The 23,874-nt window shown below is 38.5% G+C and overlaps 1 protein-coding gene across 4 annotated transcripts in view; it reads left to right on the forward strand.

Annotated features, from left to right (window-relative positions):
* The window catches only part of BRCC3 (BRCA1/BRCA2-containing complex subunit 3), a 48,241-nt gene extending 34,598 nt beyond the window's left edge, over nt 1–13,643 (forward strand). For all 4 annotated transcript variants that reach the window (XM_005595046.5, XM_005595047.5, XM_065538719.2 and 1 more), the window contains 4 exons: nt 6,546–6,677; nt 7,222–7,265; nt 10,545–10,714; nt 11,811–13,643. In XM_005595046.5, the coding sequence (XP_005595103.1) occupies nt 6,546–6,677; nt 7,222–7,265; nt 10,545–10,696 (328 nt within the window). In that variant the 3' untranslated portion in view covers nt 10,697–10,714; nt 11,811–13,643. The remainder of the gene's footprint in view (nt 1–6,545; nt 6,678–7,221; nt 7,266–10,544; nt 10,715–11,810) is intronic.
* The last annotated feature ends 10,231 nt before the right edge of the window (nt 13,644–23,874 follow it).

Here is a 23,874-nt window from a genome sequence, read left to right on the forward strand (position 1 = left end):
CTCAGCCTCCTGAGTAGCTGGGACTACAGGCGCCCGCCACCGCGCCCGGCTAATTTTTTGTATTTTTAGTAGAGACGGGGTTTCACTGTGGTCTCGATCTCCTGACCTTGTGATCCGCCCGCCTCGGCCTCCCAAAGTGCTGGGATTACAGGCTTGAGCCACCGCGCCCGGCTCTTTACACATTTTTATTTCTCTTTCATGCCTTATTATACTGGCTCAGTCTTCCAGTAAAATTTATACATAAAATGTAAAGAGAATGCTTCAAAATTTCCCAGTTATCGCTGGTGTTTAATTTAGCTTTTCTGTAGTTAGCCTCTATTATATTAAGGAAGTTCCCTTGTATTCCTAGTATTCTAAGCCTCTTTTTTATGACTGAATGTTGAATTTTATCAAATGCTTCTTCTGCATTTATTAAGATAATCATGTGATTATTTGCCTTAATGTGGTAAGTCTCATAAACTGATTTCTGAATCTTAACCCAGCTTTGCATTTGTTAGTCACTGTATATTATCTCTTTAGTGTATTCACTAGGCTACCCTTTTTAGGAATTCTATATCTTTGTTCATAAATAAGATTGATCCATAATTTTCTTTTCTTTAAACACCTTTGCTAGATTTTGATATCATAGTTATGCTGGCTGCATAGTACAAAGTAGAAAATGTTCCCACATCTCGATTTTCTGAAATGTTTTGTGTAAGTTTGGATTTTTTCTTTAAATGTTTGATAGAATGTAACAGATTAGCAATGTCAGTGTGGAGTTTTCTTTGTGAAAAGTTTTAAATTATAAGTTCAGTTTCTTTAAAATATGTAGGATTATTCTGATTTTCTGTATCTTTTTAGTTTTGGCAAGTTGTGCTTTTCTAGGAATTTATCCTAGAACTTTAGTTTACATGGTTCACAATATCTTCTTACTATCCTTTTAAAGTTTGTAGGATCCGAAGTGATTTCCCCTTTTTTATTCCTTATATTAGTAATTTTTGTGTTCTCTGTTTTTACCTTGATCAGTCTTGGTGGGGGTTTATTAATAAACGTATCAGTCTTTTCAAAAGAGCCATAAATATCCCTTTAAGCACTGCTTTGGGTACATCCATAATTTTTATTTTTTAAAAGAACTATCCTTCAGTTCAAAGTATTTCCCTTGTGATATTATTACCTTTGTGATTTACTTTGATGCAGGTGTTACTTAGAAATATATTATTAAATTTCAAAGCATTGGATGATTTCACACATAAGATGACATCAGCACATGCTGCCCCTATATCTCACTGAACTCAACTATATACTCTGGAAAGAATGCCAAGCCTAGCTATTTGTGAACTCTGGAATGTAAATAACAGGCAGTTTGGAGAAGGGCCCCAAAGCTTAAAATACCACAGAAGTGGGGATATAAACAAGATCCAAAGTCTCATAACTTAATATCCAAAATAACCAGGACATAAACCAAAATTATTTAACATATTAAGAACCACAGAAATCTCATTTTGTATGGGAGAAGATAATCAACAGATACAAAAGGCAAGATGACACTTATACTGGAAATACCTGACAAGACTTTAAAAGCTGCCATTATGAAAATGTTCAAGCTATCAGTCACAAAAATGTTGCAACAAATATTTAAAAAGAAAGCATCAGATAAGAAATAGAAGATAAAAAAGAAGCAAATGTAAATTTTACAACTGAAAAAATATAATAACCAAAATTTTTAAACTCTAGATTAAAAGTGAGAATGTAATGGAAATGCCAGAGGAAAGAGTCAGTAACTTGAAGATAGATCAACAGAATTATCCAAGCTGGATAACAGATAGAAAAGACTGGAAAAAAAGGGACAGAGTTTCAGAAAGGATAGATATAAAAATCAGTGCAGTAGAACTGTGAGTCCATAAGTCAACCTGTACATTTCTCGTCAGTTGATCTTCAACAACTGTGCCATGATAATTCAACAGGGAAAGAAGAGGCAATTCAACAAATGGTGCTGGGACAGCTAGATAACCACATGCAAAAAGAATAAAGCTGGACCACTATCCTCACCCAATATACAAAAATTAAAATGGATCAAAGATCTAAATAGAAGAGCTAAAACAATAAAACTTTAGAAGAAAACGTAGGGGTACATCTTCATGACCTTCAATTTGGCACTAGTTTCTTAAATATGACATCAAATGCACAAGGGAGAAAGGAAGAAAAAACCAGATAAATTGGATTTGATAAAAATTAAAAACTTTAGTGCATCACAGCACATTATCAAGAAGGTGAAAAAAACAACCTACAGAATCAGAAAAATAGTGACAAATTACAAAAAGCAGTCTCCCCTTATCTTTGGGGAATATGTTCCAAGAACCCCAGTGGAGGCCTGAAACCACAGATAGTACCAACCCCTATTACCCCATGTTTTCTTATACATACACAGCTGTGATAAAGTTTAGTATAATTAGGCACAGTGTGAGATTAACAACACCAATAATAAAATGGAACAATTATAACAATATATTGTTCACAATTTCAAAGATAGAAGATTTGTTCTTACTATAGGTCTTAGCAGCATTAGCATATGATGTTTTTGCTTTTTTTTTTAAGTTAAGTTGTATACTTTCATCATTTCACTTAAAGGAAGCACTTTAGGGCTTCTCTTTGGCATAGCAGAACTGCTAACATTGCTACTCATATGTTCTGGGGCCATTATTAAGTAAAATAAGGGTTATTTGAACGTAAGAACTACAATACCATGACAGTCAATCTGAAACCAAGATGGTTACCAAGTGACTAATGGGCAGGTAGCATATACAAGGTGGATCAGATGGATAAAGGGCTGATTCATATCCTGGGCAGGTTAGAGCAGGATGGCGTAAGATTTCATCATGCTACTCAGAAAGGTCTGTAACTTAAAGCTTATGAATTGTTTATTTCTAGAATTTTTCATCTAATATTTTTGGACTGTGGTTGACCACAGATAACTGAAACCATAGAAAGTAAAACAAAGGATAAGGGAGGACTACACATATGATAATGGTATAGCATCCAGAATAGGTAAATAATTCTTACAACTCAAAAATAAAAGGGCATACACTTCAATTTAAAAATAAGCATTCAACACAGGACTGGAATTCCTAGCCAAAACGATTAGGCAAGAACAAGAAATAAAAGGCATCCACATTGGAAAGGAAGATGTAAGTTTATCTCTCTGTTCACACATGAAATATATGTGAAAAACTCACAAAACTGTTAGAACTAATAAGCAAAAAGAAAGTCGCAGGATACAAAAATCAACAAACCAAAATCTATTTTATTTGCATATACTAACAGCAAATAATCCGAAAAGGAAATTTAGAAAGTCTCATTTACAATAATGTCAAAAAGAATAAAATAATTAGGCATAAACTTAACCAAGGAGGTGAAAGACTTATATATTCAAAACTACAAAATGTTGCTGAAAGAAGTTACAGATACAAATAAATGGAGAGACATCTCACGTTCATGGATTGGATAATGATATTGTTAAGATATCATACTACTCAAAGTGATTTGTAGATTTAATGCAATCACTGTAAACATCCCAATGGTTTCCTTTTTTTTTTTTTTTTTTTTTTTTTAAGGAGTCTCACTCTGTCACCCAGGCTGGCCATTTTAAAAACAGAAGAATCTATCCTAAAGTTGACATGGACTCTCAGGGGACCTTGAATAGCCAAAACAATTTCAAAAAAGAACAAATTTGGACAATTCACGCTGCCTGATTTCAAAAGTAACTACAAAGCTACAGTAATCAAAACAGTGTGCTATCAGTGAAACAGAATGGTGAGCCCAGATTTAAACCCTTGCATATATGGTCAAGCAAACTTCAACAAGGATGCCAACACCACTAAATTGGAAAAAGACAGTCTCTTTAATAAATGATATTGGAAAAATGGAATATTCACATGCAAAAGAAAAAAGCTGGACCCTTATCTTACACCATATATAAAACTTAAATGAATTAAAGACCAAAACATAAGACCCCAAACTACAAAACTAGCAGAAAACATAGGGAAAAAGCTTCATGACACTGGATTTGACAATAATTTCTTGAATATGACACCAAAAGCACAGCTAACAAAAGCAAAAATAGACAAATGGACTACATCAAACTTTAAAACTTCTATGCATAAAAAGAAACAATGAAATGAGTGAAAAGGCAACCTATGGAATGGGAGAAAATATTTGCAAATCGTATATTTAATAAGTGGTTAATATCTAGAATATATAGAAAACTCCAACACTCAACAACAAAAAAAACCTGACTTTAAAATGGGCAAAGGACTTAAAGTGATATTTCTCTTGGCCAATAAGCATATGAAAGAGTGCTCAATATCACTAATTGTCAGAGAAATGCAAATCAAAACCACAATGAGATATCACCTCACACCCATTATGACAGCAACTATCTAACAAAATCAGAAAATAACAAGTGTTGGGAATATGGAGAAGTTGGAACCCTTGCACATTATTGTTGAGATTGTAAAGTGGTGCAATAAGCATGTGGTTTCTTTAAAAACTAAAAAATAGATCTACTATATGATCCACCAGTCTCACTTCTTGGGTGTATATCCAAAAGAATTAAAAGCAAGACCTCAAATAGCTATTTACATACCTATGTTCACAGCATTATTCATAATAGTCTAGAGGTAAAAGCAACCCACATGTCCATTAATGGATGAATGGACCAACAAAATGCAATGTAACATATAATGGAATACTATCCAAACTTAAAAATAAAGGAAAACCTGTTACAACCTGCAGCATGAAGGAACCCTGAGAATATTATGCTAAGTGAAATAAGTTATTCACAAAAGAACAAATGCAGCATTTTTCTATTTATATAAGGTGTCTAATGATCATAGATATACGAAGTAGAATGGTGGTCACTAGGGGCTGGGAGAAGGGAGAAAGGGGAAGTTGTTTAATGGGTATAGAGTTTCAGTTCTGCAAGATGAGAATGTTTTGAAGATCTGTTTCATAACAATGTTAATATATTTACATTACTGAACTGTATACTTAAAATGGTTAAGATAGTAAATTTTATTTTTTAAGCACAATTAAATTAAAAAGAAAAAAAAACCCAAATGGACATTGTAAAAGTGGAAAATACCTAAAATTAAGAAATCATCGTAGGGACTAGCAGCAGACTCAGGTATAGCAGAAGGGATCAGTGAGCACAAATGTTGATAAAATATACCCTAAGTGAAGCAAAGAGTTAAAAAAAAAAAAAAAGAGAATGAAATAGCAGAATGGTGTGTGACAGAACTGTGAGGCAGTATGAACCATTTTAATTTACATGTAATTGGAGCACCAGAAGTAGACAAAGAATGCCTAAAGAGATAGTGGCTAAGAATTCTCTAAAAACTGATTCATACCCATAGATTCATGAATCTCAGCCAATCAAAAGCAATATGAATACAAGCAAACTAAAATAGGTACATTATAGCAGCTAAAGGAATAAAAGATATATTACAAATAGTGGAGCAATAAAACGATAAGAATGATGACTGACTTCTCGTCAGAACCCTGGGAGGCTGGAAGATGATGGGGTGACATCTTTAATGTGCATGAAGAAAAAAGCTATCAATCCCAGAATTTTATATTAAGACAAACCGGACATTTTTATGGAAAAAAGCAGGCAGAATCTGGAGAATTCACTACAAGAAATATTAAAAGTTCTTCAGACTGAAAATATATGATTTTAGATGGAAGCATACCCTGACTACTTGGGTGTGGGGAGGGGAGGGCTTGTAATGCCCCATCATTTGTGTGCCATCTAGGTTGTGGTCTGGGGACTAGGCATGTTCTGCTGGGATGGGGAAGCTAGATCTTAAGCTGCCTTACCACCATGTGCCAGTGCGGCCTCACAGTGCCAGGGGCCTTCAACCTGAATTCTCCACTGAACCCGCTGGTAGGTAGAGTTTAGGTGTATTTGGGGTGATAAGTGGGTAGAGGTAGACTGGTTGGCCTTAGTAACAAACATTTCTGTTTCTCCCACTCTAGCATGAACATGTGAATATTTGTGAATTTCTTACCTATTTCCCCCCAGGGGAGAAAATGGGAAGTGAGGGCCACTGGTAAACACTGAGTTAGAACAAGTGAGTAATCCCACCTACATAATGAATGTGATGGAGCCATTGAAGAGTCTGTAGTTCCTCTTCTCCAGACTTTTGTGATTAATTTGTTCAACCTCACTGGCAACTTCTTGACTGAAAACAGTATTAATTAGCTATTTCCCCTGACTGCGGAGCAGACCTAAGGACCTTGAGCTCTCAAGGCTTCTCTTAAATTTATAGAAGTGGCCTTACATTCTCTATGGGACTAGGGAATACTGGCTCTGCAAACGGGCTTTTAGTTTGTTCTCCAGACAAACCCGGTTTGAACTCTATCCACTTTGAAGTTGCGTCACTAAACGAATTACACAATGCTTAATCTTTGAAGTACGCCATATTCCAAACTTTCAATTAAAACTGTAGAGAACTTCTGATTATGACAACTCAGGGTTTAAAAACTGACCTGAACTGATTGCCTCACAGGTATGAGAGAATCGAAATCCCAATCCATATTGTACCTCATGTCACTATCGGGAAAGTGTGCCTTGAATCAGCAGTAGAGCTGCCCAAGATCCTGTGCCAGGAGGAGCAGGATGCGTATAGGAGGATCCACAGGTAGAGACCCTCTTCACTCCTCTTCTCTACTTCTCAGGACCTAGTCTCTCTTTTCTTCTTCTGTCCTTTTGTCTTTAGCAGCTCAACTCTTGAGGCCCCTTTCCTTTTGCCTCTCTGGGAAAGCTTTCTAGCAGTCTCCAATCATAATGTTTCTCACATTGTATGATAATTTCTTCAACATTTGTTTTTCTCCTGCTTACTTTGGATGTTTCAAGGGCAAGGATACTTTCTTTTTTGGTTAAGAAAAGAAGATAATCCACAACATCTTAATCCTGTTGCCAAGCACTAGGTTTTGCCCAATAAATTTGTACTAAGTAAGAGCTTTGGTGAGAGACAGCAATTTCAAAATTATCACTTTGAATTATCTTTGAATAAAATCACATCCCCCAAATCGTCAGGAAGTTAATATTGGGGATTTAAATACTACATATTCATCTAATACAGTTGGCAACGGTGTGATGCAGTTTATGGTTGGTATAGTCCATGACCATTTTGCTTTCCCTTCAGTGCTGCTTTGCCACTAAACTACTCTATTTTCTTTTAGCCTTACACATCTGGACTCAGTAACCAAGATCCATAATGGCTCGGGTAAGAATTTTTTCTTGAGTACTCAGCATTTTTTCTGAGTATTTCCCTGAAATACTCAGCTGACAGAAGCAAATTTAGTTTAAGTGAGTGAAGTGATGGGTACAAGTTGTCCTCAGATTTCCTTTCCCAAGGGTTTTCCTGATCCTGATCCCAACATTTCTTTTGAACTCTGGGGATCCATGAATACTATAAATACAGCTTAGAGTAAGACAGGAGGAAAGACAGGAAAGAGCTTTATGATAGACCTACTCAGTGATATACTGGCACACGTTTAACAACCAGTTCTCAAGGAGCAGGAGGTTTGTTCCTGGTTTGTTGTGTTTGGCGGTTTCTGTGGTGTAATGCCCCTGGCATGGCTGGTTTCAAGCAACTAACATGGCATCAACTAGCTTACAAACTTCTTGGAATTTTAATAGTTGGCTTTTGTGAGCTGGCATGAATTGGTTCCAGCATAACACTACCAGGGCCTGTCATGGTGGGAATTGAAAGAGATGGATGGATAGACAGATAGACAGATAAAAGGGAAGGCATGAGGGAGAAAATCTTTTGATGTCAATAAATATAAAAGTAATTTTTATACAAGGCAAAGGAACAAAAAGCTGAATACAATATTTATACTAATTCACTTGTCCCTAACATACACATTTCCCCAGCCTCACTTTCTGTCTGAGTAACCCTGACTTCTGGGTCATTCTGTGCACTCTTCCCCAGTTACTTGCAAAGTCACCAGTGAGGAAGAAAGGGAGGCTTTTGAGTGTTATAGGCAGTTACTTTTCAAAGAAAAGGAGAAATGGCTTGGTCTATCTGTCCCATAATTTTGGTCTCAGGATAAAACATGACAAAGTTAAAAGTTGGTAATGTATGATATATAACCATATTCTAAAGCCACAGTAATTTAAAAAGTATAAATAATAGCTCAAAATAAACAAATAGATCAGTGGAACTGAACAGAGTCCAGAGATAGGCCTATGTATATATAAGAATTTATATTTAACAAAGATATTACTTTAAATAAATGAAAAAAGCATGAATTATTTATTAAATAGGATTGGGACAGTTCACTTCTTTGTTCATTCAGGAAACATTTGAGTGCTATTCTAGGCACTGAGGTACAGTGCTGAACATGGAGTTAACATTCTTTTATTTCCATTTGGGGGAAAATGGATTCCTACCTAATACCCTACACAAAAAATAAATTCCAGATATATTTAAACTTTTACTATTGTGGTACAACCACTTTAGAAAAGAGGTTGGCAATTATATTTGCCATATGTCATACTAGTTCCTTTCCTAGGTATATACCTCAAAGAATTGAAAACAGCTGCTCAAAGAAAAACCTGTACACAAATGTTTACAGCAGCATTATTCACAATAGCCAAAAGGTAGAAACAACACAAATGTGCATCAGTGGGTGAATGGATAAACTGTGATATATCCGTGTAATGGAGTACAACTCAACAATAAAAAGAACAAACTACTGAAACATGAACAAACAGGATGAGTCTCAAGAACATTGTGCCAGGTGAAGGAAGCATTACACGAAAGGCTACATACTCTATGGTTCCAAATTCAAGAATAAGCAAAACTAATCCATGATGTGGTAGCTGCCTGGGCCCAGGGATGAAGGGGCATTGGATGCAAAGGGAACTGCAGAGGGGATTGTTTGAGGATGGTGGAAATGGTATATATCTTGACTAGCACTGGTTACATGGGATGTCTTAGTTCATTTTGTGTTGTTATGAAGGAATACCTGAGGCTGGGTAATTTATAAAGAAAAGAGGTTTATTTGGCTTTACAGTTTTGCAGACTGAACAAGAAGCATGGTGCTGGCACCTGCATTTGGTGAGGGCTTCAGGCTGCTTCTACTCGTTACAGAAGGCAAAGGGGAGCCTATGTATTTAGATACCATGTGGCAACAGAGGAAACAAGAGAATGGGAGAAGGGCCAGGCTCTTTTTAACAGCCAGTTCTTGTGGGAACCAACAGAGAAAGAACTCACCCCTGAGGGAGGGCATTAATCTATTAATGAAGGACCCACCCCCATGACCCAAACACCTCACATGAGGCCCTGCCTCCAACATTGGGGGTCAAATTTTAACATGAGGTTTGGAGGGCCAAATATCCAAATTATAGCATGGGGTATACATTTGTCAAAACTCATAGAACTGTATACTTTAAATTGGTTCATTTTACTGTCTGTAAATTATACCCACAAAAGCTCATTTTATAAGTTAAAGAAATATAGGAGGAAAATATAAGAATTTTTTTCAGACTCTAGGAAGATGATGGCCTAAGTATAATGTGAAAACCTGAACTCACAAAAGGAAAGACTGACTAAATAAAAATTAAAGACTTTTATGGGCCCCTACAAAAATAAAAATGTTAATTATTATCTTTAAAAGAAGTACGGATTAAGATAAGATGATCAGTTTTTCACCTTTCAAAGATTAAATTGAGAGACTATTAGGTGAGGATGTGAGGGAAGTGAACAGTCTCACTGTTCCTGGAGATATAATTTGGTACAATCTGGAAAATACTGGATAATTAGTTTTAAAGTGTACGTGTACTTAGATCTAGCAATTTCACTTAACTGCAGTCTTTAAAATAGCAAAAAACTGGACAGTGGTCATTTCAGTGACAGTCACATATTATGAGAGAGAAAAAGATACTTACATTAGATGGAATTTGTTTTAAAAGAGTACCTTAGAATCTTTGTCTTACCATGAAGCTGAACATTCACAGTAAAGCATAAAAGATGGTAACTCCCTTACTCTTCATTCCTCTGTTCTTCATTTTAAAAGAGGAGCTCTCAGGCGTATTCAATTAATGTACATTTCTGCAATATACATAACAGTTTATATGCCTACAGGGCGCTCTGGAAACGTAAGTTGCAGAAGGCAGACTTCTGGCCCATTAGGAGGTTTTGATGGTTTATAGCAAGGGAAGGTCTGAAAGGCTGGGGAAAGGAACCCTTTCGTGGCTCTTAGCCCTTTTGCCTAAGGGAGTAAAGAGCTGGCCATCTTTCTGCCAGGCTTCCGTCTGGCTTATGGATTCAAGATAGCCTCAGAATGGGTATTTTCTATGCTCAGCTCTTCTGTTTTTCCCCTGGCTGGGCCCAGAAAAATTGTTTACCAGTCCTACTTATTACACTTTTTCTACTTCCTTCTCCAACCCCTTCTTTCTGTGCTCATGGTTGGGGGTCTGCTGGTGATGGAGTGGGGACATGCTAGTGGATGGTGCTTTTCCACAATTATTCTCATCTTTATTTTTCCTATTGAAGTGTTTACCAAGAATCTGTGCAGTCAGATGTCAGCAGTCAGCGGGCCTCTCCTACAGTGGCTGGAGGACAGACTGGAGCAAAACCAACAGCATTTGCAGGAATTGCAACAAGAAAAGGAAGAGCTTATGCAAGAACTTTCTTCTCTAGAATAAATCAGGAGACAAAATGGGGTAAAAAACTTCTTTTTCAATTTGTGTACTAAACACAGTCTGAAAATGCACACAGCTCACATCCAGGCAGACAATAGAGTAGTTCTTTTTATATCCCAGTAGATAAGTTTTCACATGCAATCAGCACAGGATGTCTTCCTGACAGTTTAATTAGAGTTCACTGAACCCTCCTACCTATAACTGACCTATAAGGAGCTTATGCAAGAGAATTTAAGTAGAATATGAAAGTTATTTTTAAAAAGGCTATAGGTGGTACATCGGCAAGGAATATCTTAGAATAAAATGTCTGGGGAGTATATTTTAAACATATTTCCCTTTCTTTTAACTTGGAAGTCTTTATTTTCATTTTCAAATACATTCACTCGCTAGAATATTTTATGTTTCAATTTTGTAGGTATGATGCTTATGTTGGACAAGCAAATAATAAATCTATTGTCAGTGGAAGGAAGCACCCCACCTCTATGCCCTCATTGAGAGGGCAGTGTCTTCCTTCTTAATTTCTAAAATATATGTTCCGAGATACCTATCAAACATTGAATCTCTGAAGGTACTCTTTAAACAAACATGAGTTCTAGCATATTTGACTCTGAAGTAAATTCCTACTGAGCAGATTCTATCTGCCTAGGAATTTCCATTATAGTATAAATGTGTTTCTCCAGAAACATTTAGGATTTAGGATGTAATAAAAATCATGCTTTTAAAAAGTTTGGTTGCATTACTCTTATCATGTAAAAGCACAAATGATAAATGTGTCTTCAGAAAAGACATACTTTTCTGTGTGCTTGTTGCATACTGGAAACAAAGTATGCTTGTTGGATACTTAAGTTAAGTGATAAAGGCTGATTTTGGTTTTTGTTTATCCTTCTTATTTTTCAAATTTCAAAGTGTTGTCCAGAAGCACCTGCATCAGAATCACTTGAAGGTCAAACCCTATCTCTAGGGATAAAACCCAGAAATCTGCATGAACTCCTTAGCTGATTCTGGGGCATACTCACATTTGAAAACCACTAGCCTTGAGCATATGGAATGTATATACTATATTGTCCCTAATTTCCCACAGCCACTGTTCTTCTCTATTCTTTTTATTTCCCTATAGGAAAGATGAAAATATCCAGTATAAAGTTACTTAAGCTAAATCAATTTTGAAGAAGAAAAACTTGGAGGACTCACATTACCTGACTTCAAGACTTACTAAAAAGCTATAGTAATCAAGATAGATGGTATTGGCAGAGGAACAGACACATAAATCAATGGAACAGATGAGAGAACCCAGAAATAAACCCATATAAATATGCTCAACTGATTTTGAAAAAGTGCAAAAGCAATTCAATGGAGGAAGAATAGCCTTTCTGACAAATTATGCTGGAGCAATTAGACACCCATAGCGAGGAGAAAAAAGAACCTCTACTTAAACCTCACATCTTATATAAAATTTAACTCAAAATGTATAATGGACTTAAATGTAATACATAAAACTATATAACTTGGAAAAAAGCCACGGGAGAAAAAGCTTCAGGATCTTGGGCTAGGTGACAAGTTCTTGGACTTTGCCCCAAAAGCACATCCATAAAAGACAAAAACTGATATATTGGACTTCTTAAAAATTTAAAAACTTGTGATTTAAGAAGAGGAAAAGATAAGCTACAGATTGAGATGAATTTGCAAACCATATATCTGATCAATTTGGCACATATAAAGTGTGCTAAAAACTCAACTGTAGTCAGGCATGGTAGCCCATGCTTATAATCTCACCACTTTAGGAGGCGTGCTTGAGGTCAGGGGTTCCAGACCAGCCTGGGCAAGACAGTGAGACTCTGTCTCTACAAAAAAATTTTTTTTTTAAATTAGCTGGGCACCATGACACACACCAGTAGTCCCAGCTACTAGGGAGACAGGAGGATCACTTGAGCCCAGGAGTTTGAGGCTGCATTGAGCTATGATCACACCACCACACTCCAACCTGTATAACAGAGTGAGGCCTTGTCTCAAAAAAAGCCACAAAAGCTCAACAATAAAAACAAGCAGTCCAATTAGAAAATGGGCAAAAGACATGAATAGATGTTTCACTGAAGAGGATCTATAGATGGCAAGTAAGCATATGAAAAGCTGTTAAACTCCATAAGTCATGAGGGAATGCAAATTGAAACCACAGTGAGGCTATGACTTACTTATCTGAATGGCTAAAGAAACAATAGTGAAAATACCAAATACCAATGAGGATACAAACTGAATATTTTATACATTGCTAACAGGAATGTAAAATGGTACCGCCACTCTGGAAAAGAGTTTATAAATTTCTTATCAAGTTAAACATAATTTTTTAATCAAGTTAAACATAAGACCCCGCAGTTGTGCTCCTGGACATTCATTCCAGAGAAATGAAAATCTATATTGTACTTGTACCCAAACATTCATAGGAGCTTTATTTGTAATTACCCCAAACTGGAAACAACCCAGATGTCCTACAACAGGTACATGGTTAAACAAACCATCCATAACTTGCAATACTACTCTGGAATGAAAAGGAACTAACTGTTGATACAAGAACATGGTTGTACCTCAGGGGTATTATGGTGAACAAAAAAGCCAGTCTCAAATGGTCACATACTGTATGATTGCATTTATATAATATTCTTGAGGTGACAAAATTATTGAAATGAAGAACAGATTAATGGTTGCCAGGGATAGGAATTGGAGGGGGTGTGGGATATGTATGACTGTAAAGAGATGACACAAGGAGTTCCTTTGTGCTGATGGAACAGTTCTGTGTGATTATGATGATTGTGATGATGATTATAGCATTTGATTATGAAGTTAAGCACATGAATCTATACCTGTGCTGAAGTTGTATGGACCTACATACACACAAATGAATGCATGTAAAATCTGGTGATACTGAATAAAGTCTGTAGTCTAGATAGCAGTATAATATCATTGTCAATATCTTGGATATGAAGTTGTGCTATAGTTACAAAACTGTACCACTGGAGGAAACTGGGTAACGGATACGTGGGACTCTGTACTATTTTTGCAACTATAAGTATATAATTATTGCAAAATGAAAAGTTGTAAGTTTTAAGTAAGAAACTGGTACCTATTTCATAAAATAGGTATGGTACCTATTTTATGAAGTAAGAAAAGGGTGATAGAAAATTTGAGGGGAATAAAACAATTGGAATATTTTTACAGGCCAACCTTTCACACAAGTCCTTTTCCTTTTCTGGGTTTCATTTTCTTTAGGAATAGAATGAGATTAGAGTAGTTGACCACCAAGGTTTCTTTTAGCTCAGTGTCCAGTCTTTAAAAGTGTTGAGCATCACAAAAAACAGTGGTGTGAACAAGATGTATCATTATTTTCCCAGCTGCACCAATCTGGCTTACCTTTACACAACCCTGTATCCCCTTATGAACACTAGATTCTCTATATTCAATCACATCCAAGGGTCTCATGGTAACTGCATATACTTGTTCTCTCTGTTTTCTTATCTCCTATAATTTCAGCTCATTGCCTTGTGACCTCTGCCCACAGCACTTCACTGAAACTACTCCTGCCAAAGTCACCAATGATCTCTACACAGTGAAAGTCAATAGTTGCTTCTCCCATCCTTAATGAACCTCTCAGTATTGACACAGTTGGTTACTCCTCCCTGAAATCTACTTCCTTGGCTTCTCTTATTTTCTTCTCTGGCTAGTCTTCCTGTTGTTCTTTTCTTCTCTAGCTGTTCCTTCTCAAATTCATTCATAGACTTCTCTATCTTTGCTTACCTATATGCAGTTGACATACAAATCTGTATTTGTCCATGCCTCTATCTGAACTCCAGACCTACATTTCCACCTCTCTACTGGACATTTCACTTGGTTGTGTTTTTAAATTTCTAAATTTTTTTTTTTTTTTGAGGCAGGGTCTCACTCTGTTGCCCAGGCTAGAGTGCAGTGGCATGATCATGGCTCACTGCAGCCTCGACCTCCTGACCTCAGCCTCCCAAGTAGCTGGGACTACAGGCATGTACCACCATGCCTCACTCATTTTTTTTTGTATTTTTTTGAAGTGACAGGGTTGCACCACATTGCCCAGGCTGGTGGCAAACTACTGGGCTCAAGCAATCCACCTGCCTCGGCCTCTCAAAGTGCTAGGATTACAGGCACGAGCACGTGCCTGGCCTCCACTTGGCTGCCTTAATGGCACATAAAAATTAATATATCTAAATCTGAAATCATAGTTTTCAATCTAAACTATATTCCCTTCCAACATTTCTTACCTCAGTGAATAGTGAATGTAACATCTATTTGCACAAACCGGAAACCAAATAGACATTCTTAACACCTCTCTCCATTACCTTCTAAACTACTTATATTGATAGAGTTATAGCAATTTGAAATTCTTTTTCTAACCTAGTAATCTGAGTAATTTGTAGGATAAGCATGTCAGGGGAGGGGCAGGTACATGGAGGTGTCAGTGCCTGATGGCTGAGGAAGCAGGCTGGGATTACTGCATGGAGGTATCAAAGTTTCCAGCTTTGTGGCTCCGTGGTCGGGTGGAGGGGCAGGGGGAGAGATCCAGTGGAAGCCATGTTGTGCCAGTGCCCTCAGGGTGAGGAGGCAGCCAGCAATGTGCTACATTAGGCAAATAACTAAATTGATTGAGCGAAGAAGTAAATCTGTTGAGGAAAATGGGAGCTAGGTTTCTCAGTGTCAGAGAAATTATTTGAAAACATGGAAAGGCCAGGCGCAGTGGATCATGCCTGTAATCCCAGCACTTTGGGAGGCCGAGACGGGTGGATCGCGAGGTCGGGAGATCGAGACCATCCTGGCTAACACAGTGAAACCCTGTCTCTACTAAAAATACAAAAAAAAAAAAAAATTAGCTGGGCGTGGTGGTGGGCGCATGTAGTCCCAGCTACTTGGGAAGCTGAGGCAGGAGCATGGCATGAACCCGGGAGGCGCAGCTCGCAGTGAGCCAAGATCTCACCACTACACTCCAGCCTGGGCGACAGAGCGAGACTGTCTCAAAAAAAAAAAAAAAAAAAAAAAGAAAGCATGGAAAAGAGGAAGGGTAAAATGAATCTCATGGTATTGGATTAAAATTGGAAAAGAGTTCATTAATATGAACTATTTTTCAAAGGAAAAAGAGTATGTGTGTGTGTGTGTGTGTGTGTGTGTATATATATACACACATATACGTGTGTGTATATATATATGCACACAAACCCTATACATATATATCTCAGAGCTGAGAAAGGTATGTGTATGTGTATTTGTGCATACCTTTCTCAGCTGTGTCCACCAAGACAAACTAAAAGTGACATCCAGTGTCTTTGAGCACACCTAGCACCAAGATGCTGATTTTCAAATCCTCCACTAAAAATGGAATTGAATTGAGAGTCCAGAAATAAGCCCACACATCTACAGTCAACTGATTTTCAACAAGGGTACAAGACTATAGGAGAGAATAGTCTTCAACAACTGGTGAGTGGACAAGTGGATATCCACCTGCAAAATAATGAAGTTGGACCGAGACCCCACACAATATATGAATATTAACTCAAAATGTATTGAAGACTTAAATTCAAGAGCCTAAACAATAAAAACTTTATAAGAAAACAGTAGTAAATCTTTATGATCTTGGTTTTTGCAATGGATTCTTAGATATGACACCAAAAGTGCAATCAACAAATAAAAAATAGGCAAATTGGAATTTATGAAAGTTAGAAAATTTTGTGCATCCAAAGACATCAGGACAATGGCAGAAAATATTTGCAAATCCTGTGTATAAGAGTCTAGTATGCAAAATATATAAAGAACACTGAAAACAACAAAAACCAAACAGCACAATTCAAAAATGGGCAAAGGACCGAAATAGAAATTTTCCAAAGAAGACCTACAAATTGCGAAGCAGCACATGAAAAGATGCTTGACATTACTAGTCACCAGGGAAATAAAAATCATGGGATACAACTTTATACTAACCAGAATAAAAATGTAAGAGAATAACAAGTGTTGGTGAGGGTGTGGAGAAATTGGAACTCTTGTACACTACAGGTAGGAATATAAAATGGTATAGTCAATTTGGAAAATTGGCTGATGGTTCCTCCAAAAGTTAAACAGAGAATTACCATAAGACCTAGCAATTGCATTTCTAGGTGTATATCCCACAGAACTGAAGACAGAAATTTAAATAAAAACTAGACAACCCAAATGTCTATCAACCAATGAATGGGTAAACAAAATGTGGTCTGTTCTTTAATGGAATTTTATTTGGCCATAAAAAGGAATGAGGGGTAGGAGGAGCAGGAATAGAGGGTTGATGGCTAAGAGGGATGAGGTTTCTTTTTGAGGTGATGAAAATATTCTAAGTTGAGTGCAGCGATGGTTGTACAGGTCAATGACTATACTAAAAGCCATTAAATTGTTCACTTTAAATGGGCGAATTGTGTTGTATGTAAATTATGTCTCAATAAAACTTTTTTTTTTTAAAAGACACAAAAGAAACTTTCCTGCAGCTCCAGCTGACCCTGCAGGCTGGCCTCTTCCACTCTGACCTGTGCTCCCTAAGCTCCCTGCGAAGGAGATAAAATGAGCTCCTGGTCTGCAACAGCTATTGGTTATTGTAATGTCTGCTTTTGTTTAAAAGGAAAAAAGACTCAACTCCTTATACAGTTTGAATTGTATCTATTTGGGGATCTCTGAGTTTCCTGTATCTGGATGTCTAAATCTCTTACTAGACTTAGGAAGTTTTCAGCAAGATGACTGGATGATCATGTTTCAGCCTCTGTGAGACAAACGTTACAGCAGCAGATGGCACAAGACCCAGGAGCCTGGGGATGAACGTCACTGGAATCCACACACTCATCAGATCTGTGCTGCCCAGGCAGCAGGCACTATTGAAAGATGGCATGGACTCAAAGGAAAAACTGAAAGGACAGTTGGATGGCCAAGGCTCAGCCTCCAGTGTAACACACACGTATGACAGTCAGTTTGGGCTATAAATGTGACAGAAGGATACCTATCAAAATGTAATGTTTAATTATGAAGTGGGGAAGGAGGAAGAAGCTTAGATGGCTGTAAGAGACCAAATGAAACAAGTGTAATTAACACTGCATAATTAATCCTTCTCACTCTACCTTTGTTCCTTCCTGCCTACCTCTAGGACCATGGGCCACTGGGATTTGGGGTAGCAAAAAGGAGCCAGGGGTTAGTGATTCTAACCTGGTACTCCTTTTACCACCTGGGTATGCTTGCTGGATTTGGATAGTTACAGACATTGACGATAATGATCCTGAGATGATGGTGCTCCATGCATCAGAGATTAGAGATGTTACAGGTACAAGGGATACAAAGAAAGAACTGCTGGGCCATCAGGGACAAGTTGATATGGTTTGCATGTGTGTCCCCTCCAAATCTCATGTTGAAATGTGATCTCCAGTGTTGAAGGTGGGCCTAGTGAGAAGCATTTGGGTCATCAGGGCGGATCCCTCATGGATACCTTGGTGCTGTCCTCACGATGATGAGTGAGTTCTTGCTCTGAGTTCATGTGAGATCTGGTTGTTTAAAAGAGTAGCACATCCTTGCCGCTTTGCTCCCACTCATGATGTAATACATCAGTTCCCCCTTTGCCTTCCACCATGATTGTAAGCCTCCTGAGGCCTTCATCAGATGCAGAGGCTGATGCCGTGTTTCCTGTACAGCCTGCAGAACTGTGAGCCATTTAAACCTCTTTATAAATTATCCACCCTCAGGTATTCCTTTGTAGCAATGCAAAAATGGACTAATACACAATTTAGGAGCAAGGTATAGGTAAGACAAGGAGAGGACTGGAAAAGGGTGAAGTGACTGCTGCAAGGACTGATAACATCAATCACATGGCTGTGAAAGGAGGGCAACAGTCCTGACAGTTGGAGAGAGCACACTTTAAACTCTGTGAAGGCAGAGGTGGAGGGAGGGGCCGCTAACATCTCAGCTACTTGTCTGCAGAGCCTCTGGACAATTTAGCCCAGACTGCCATCACCACTTTCAACTCAATGGCTGGCCAACAAATCTTAATCTAAGGACTCTCAGAAACTTCCCAGGAACTTCTGACTCAAGTAGCCTCAATTCAAAATGATAGAATGAGATTAACTTTCTGGAAACTGACAAAACTCTTTTGTACAAGAGCTTAATAGAATTGGACCCTGATCCCAACTTAGCACAATGGCACTGCTGAGGTCACTACAACTTCTTATGTGAATAAGAAGCTACCTATAGTAGCGTGCCACACACAAACTGGTCTATTTTCTCTAATGTACATGGTAATGGGACAATAACACATTACCCAGGACTTCCTGCTGGTCAGTCAAGGCAGGATATGTGCAACTGTCAGCATCCCTTACTGCACCTGGGTTAGTGAAATATTTAACTGGCTTGGCTCCAGTTGCGGAGCCTAGCTTCAGTGTATCCTCCAAGTGGGCCTAATTAGAGAAGCATTCTTGTATATGTTGCCCAAAATAATCAGAATTTGGTTAAAGCCCCTATAAGCATGATTAATTAGAGTATATTTGATGGGGTGGCCTGTGCTCCTGAGAATTCTTAACTAGCTATTTGAAAAGTGAAGGATGGAGTTGTAGAGAGTGGATCTGCCATGGTGCCCTTGTGACCTGGCATGCGTATATCTATGCAAGCTAGGCTTGAATTGCAAGTTATCTGAGTCTTGGCAGGATGTATTGTGGTCCTCCCAGAACACAAGAGGATGGGAGGGTGATGAGGTGCTGTTTCAAGGCTATCTCTAACCTCCTAAACTCACTGAGACAGACAATTTCTCATCTCCTGAGTACTGTTGAGGTCTGAGGCTATCTGCCCTGCCCCATTCAGGGTATAGCTACAGAATATAAAACTGCTAGCTGCAGTCTAAAAGGGGCTCCTCAGCAATGGGGTGTCCCATAACTGGTGCAGCAACTTTCAGAAGTTGTCCTGTTTGGTGCAGGGAACAAGGATATGGGGAGCTGGCACCTTTGGCCCATCTTCCTCTTGCTGTCTATGTAGGTAACAATCTTAAAAGGACATGTCATTACTTTAGAAGCCAAATCAATCACTCTTGGGCTTGGCCTTTTTTTGACGATGTGGTAGTTATGTACAAGAGTGTCTTTGTTTTTGAGACTTGCACACTGGAGTGTTTAGGAGTGATGGAACATGTCTGCAACTTGGTCTCAAATGGTTAAGAAAAAGCCATATGATAATGGTGGTACACACACGTAGGCATGCACACTGCAGAAATGTGAAGTGTTATCAATTGAACAATCTGGATGAAGTGAACATGGGAGTTCTTTGTACTATTCCTCCAACTTTTTGGTAAGTTCATAACAAGTTACTTTTTAAAATCTACATATAATGTACAATGTCTGAAAGGCTACATGAGAAAATGCTAACTAGCTCATTACCCCTGGTGACTGAGCTTAAGGCCAGGGGGGAGTCTTATTTTTCACTTTGAACTCTTCTGTAAATTGTTTTTTGAATTTCTACAATGACTATTTATTACTTTCTTAATATAAAATTAAAATGTCCAATTTTTAAAATCACAAAATATAATAAAGGAAACTTGAAAAATGTGAAGAGAAACCTATAATTTCCTCAAAATAACTATCATTTTTAATAGTCCTTTTGCTTTTCTCTTATTTTATTTGTTATTCATTTCTAGTATTAATGCATCTTATAGTTTTGCATGTGGATTTCTTCATTTAACATAATTCTAAAAATTTAATATGTTGTATAGGTTTCATAATTTATAATTGTAGCTTACTCTCCTATCTGGTGGCAATACCATGATTTAATGATTCACTAAATCAACAACAACAGCAGCAAACCCTGGGGAGAGGGACATCTTATTTCCAGAGCCACCACATTATAACAAAATGTCCAGTTTTAAACAAAAAATTACGAGGCATGCAAGGAAACAAAGTAGGGCCTACTGACAGGAAAAAGAAAAAGTAGAAACTGTCCCAGACAAAGCCCAGGTCTTGGATTTACCAGACAAATAATTTAAGTCAACAGTTGTAAATATGCTCAAAGAGCAAAAGGAAACCATGAATAAACAATTAAATCAGGAAAAGGATATCTCACCAAATAGAGATAACAAAGATAAAAATTTTAAAAGGACCAAAATAGAAATTCAGGAGCTAAAAACTATAATAACTGAAATGAATGATTCATGAGAGAGACTTAACAGATTTGAGCAGACAGAAGAAAGAATCAGTGAACTTGAAGATAGGTCAATTATCAGAGACCCAAGTATCAAAGAAAAAAGAATGAAGAAAAACAAACATCCTCAGAGACCTGTGGGACACCATTAAGCATAACAATGCACCCACAATGGGAGTTCTAACTAAAGAAGGGGCATAAAGACGTAATGGTCAAAAACTCCCCAAATTTGATGAAAGCTATGAATCTACATATTCAAGAAACTCTAAGTATTCTGAGTGGGATAAACCCACACCTAGACACTTCATAGTCAAAATGTCTAAAGCCGGGGGCGGAGCAAGATGGCCGAATAGGAACAGCTCCAGTCTCCAACTCCCAGCGCGACTGACACAGAAGACCGGTGATTTCTGCATTTTCAACTGAGGTACTGGGTTAATCTCACTAGGGAGTGCCGGACAATCGGTGCTGGTCAGCTGCTGCAGCCCGACCAGCCAGAGCTGAAGCAGGGCGAGGCATCGCCTCACCTGGGAAGCGCAAGGGGAAAGGGAACCCTTTTCCTAGCCAGGGGAACTGAGACACAAAACACCTGGAAAATTGGGTAACTCCCACCCCAATACTGCGCTTTAAGCAAACAGGCACACCAGGAGATTATATCCCACACCGGGAGGGTCCCACGCCCACGGAGCCTCCCTCATTGCTAGCACAGCAGTCTGTGATCTCGCTGCAAGGCAGCAGCGAGGCTGGGGGAGGGGCGCCCGCCATTGCTGAGGCTTAAGTAGGTAAACAAAGCCACTGGGAAGCTCGAACTGGGTGGAGCTCACAGCAGCTCAAGGGAACCTGCCTGTCTCTGTAGACTCCACCTCTGGGGACAGGGCATAGTAAACAACCACAAAAGCAGCAGAAACCTCTGCAGATGCAAACGACTCTGTCTGACAGCTTTGAAGAGAGCAGTGGATCTCCCAACACGGAGGTTGAGATCTGAGAAGGGACAGACTGCCTGCTCAAGTGGGTCCCTGACCCCTGAGTAGCCTAACTGGGAGACATCCCCCACTAGGGGCAGTCTGACACCCCACACCTCACAGGGTGGAGTACACCCCTGAGAGGAAGCCTCCAAAGCAAGAATCAGACAGGTACACTCGCTGTTCAGCAATATTCTATCTTCTGCAGCCTGTGCTGCTGATACCCAGGCAAACAGGGTCTGGAGTGGACCTCAAGCAATCTCCAACAGACCTACAGCTGAGGGTCCTGACTGTTAGAAGGAAAACTATCAAACAGGAAGGACACCTACACCAAAACCCCATCAGTACGTCACCATCATCATCAAAGACCAGAGGCAGATAAAACCACAAAGATGGGGAAAAAGCAGGGCAGAAAAGCTGGAAATTCAAAAAATAAGAGCACATCTCCCCCGGCAAAGGAGCGCAGCTCGTCGCCAGCAATGGATCAAAGCTTGACGGAGAATGACTTTGACGAGATGAGAGAAGAAGGCTTCAGTCCATCAAACTTCTCAGAGCTAAAGGAGGAATTACGTACCCAGCGCAAAGAAACTAAAAATCTTGAAAAAAAAGTGGAAGAATTGATGGCTAGAGTAATTAATGCAGAGAAGGTCATAAACGAAATGAAAGAGATGAAAACCATGACACGAGAAATACGTGACAAATGCACAAGCTTCAGTAACCGACTCGATCAACTGGAAGAAAGAGTATCAGCGATTGAGGATGAAATGAATGAAATGAAGCGAGAAGAGAAACCAAAAGAAAAAAGAAGAAAAAGAAATGAACAAAGCCTGCAAGAAGTATGGGATTATGTAAAAAGACCAAATCTATGTCTGATTGGGGTGCCTGAAAGTGAGGGGGAAAATGGAACCAAGTTGGAAAACACTCTTCAGGATATCATCCAGGAGAACTTCCCCAACCTAGTAGGGCAGGCCAACATTCAAATCCAGGAAATACAGAGAACGCCACAAAGATACTCCTCGAGAAGAGCAACTCCAAGACACATAATTGCCAGATTCACCAAAGTTGAAATGAAGGAAAAAATCTTAAGGGCAGCCAGAGAGAAAGGTCGGGTTACCCACAAAGGGAAGCCCATCAGACTAACAGCAGATCTCTCGGCAGAAACTCTCCAAGCCAGAAGAGAGTGGGGGCCAATATTCAACATTCTTAAAGAAAAGAATTTTCAACCCAGAATTTCATATCCAGCCAAACTAAGTTTCATAAGTGAAGGAGAAATAAAATCCTTTACAGATAAGCAAATGCTTAGAGATTTTGTCACCACTAGGCCTGCCTTACAAGAGACCCTGAAGGAAGCACTAAACATGGAAAGGAACAACCGGTACCAGCCATTGCAAAAACATGCCAAAATGTAAAGACCATCGAGGCTAGGAAGAAACTGCATCAACTAACGAGCAAAATAACCAGTTAATATCATAATGGCAGGATCAAGTTCACACATAACAATCTTAACCTTAAATGTAAATGGACTAAATGCTCCAATTAAAAGACACAGACTGGCAAACTGGATAAAGAGTCAAGACCCATCAGTCTGCTGTATTCAGGAGACCCATCTCACACGCAGAGACATACATAGGCTCAAAATAAAGGGATGGAGGAAGATTTACCAAGCAAATGGAGAACAAAAAAAAGCAGGGGTTGCAATACTAGTCTCTGATAAAACAGACTTTAAACCATCAAAGATCAAAAGAGACAAAGAAGGCCATTACATAATGGTAAAGGGATCAATTCAACAGGAAGAGCTAACTATCCTAAATATATATGCACCCAATACAGGAGCACCCAGATTCATAAAGCAAGTCCTTAGAGACTTACAAAGAGACTTAGACTCCCATACAATAATAATGGGAGACTTCAACACTCCACTGTCAACATTAGACAGATCAATGAGACAGAAAGTTAACAAGGATATCCAGGAATTGAACTCATCTCTGCAGCAAGCAGACCTAATAGACATCTATAGAACTCTCCACCCCAAAT

Source organism: Macaca fascicularis, chromosome X, assembly GCF_037993035.2.
Source record: "Macaca fascicularis isolate 582-1 chromosome X, T2T-MFA8v1.1".
NCBI lineage: Eukaryota > Metazoa > Chordata > Mammalia > Primates > Cercopithecidae > Macaca > Macaca fascicularis.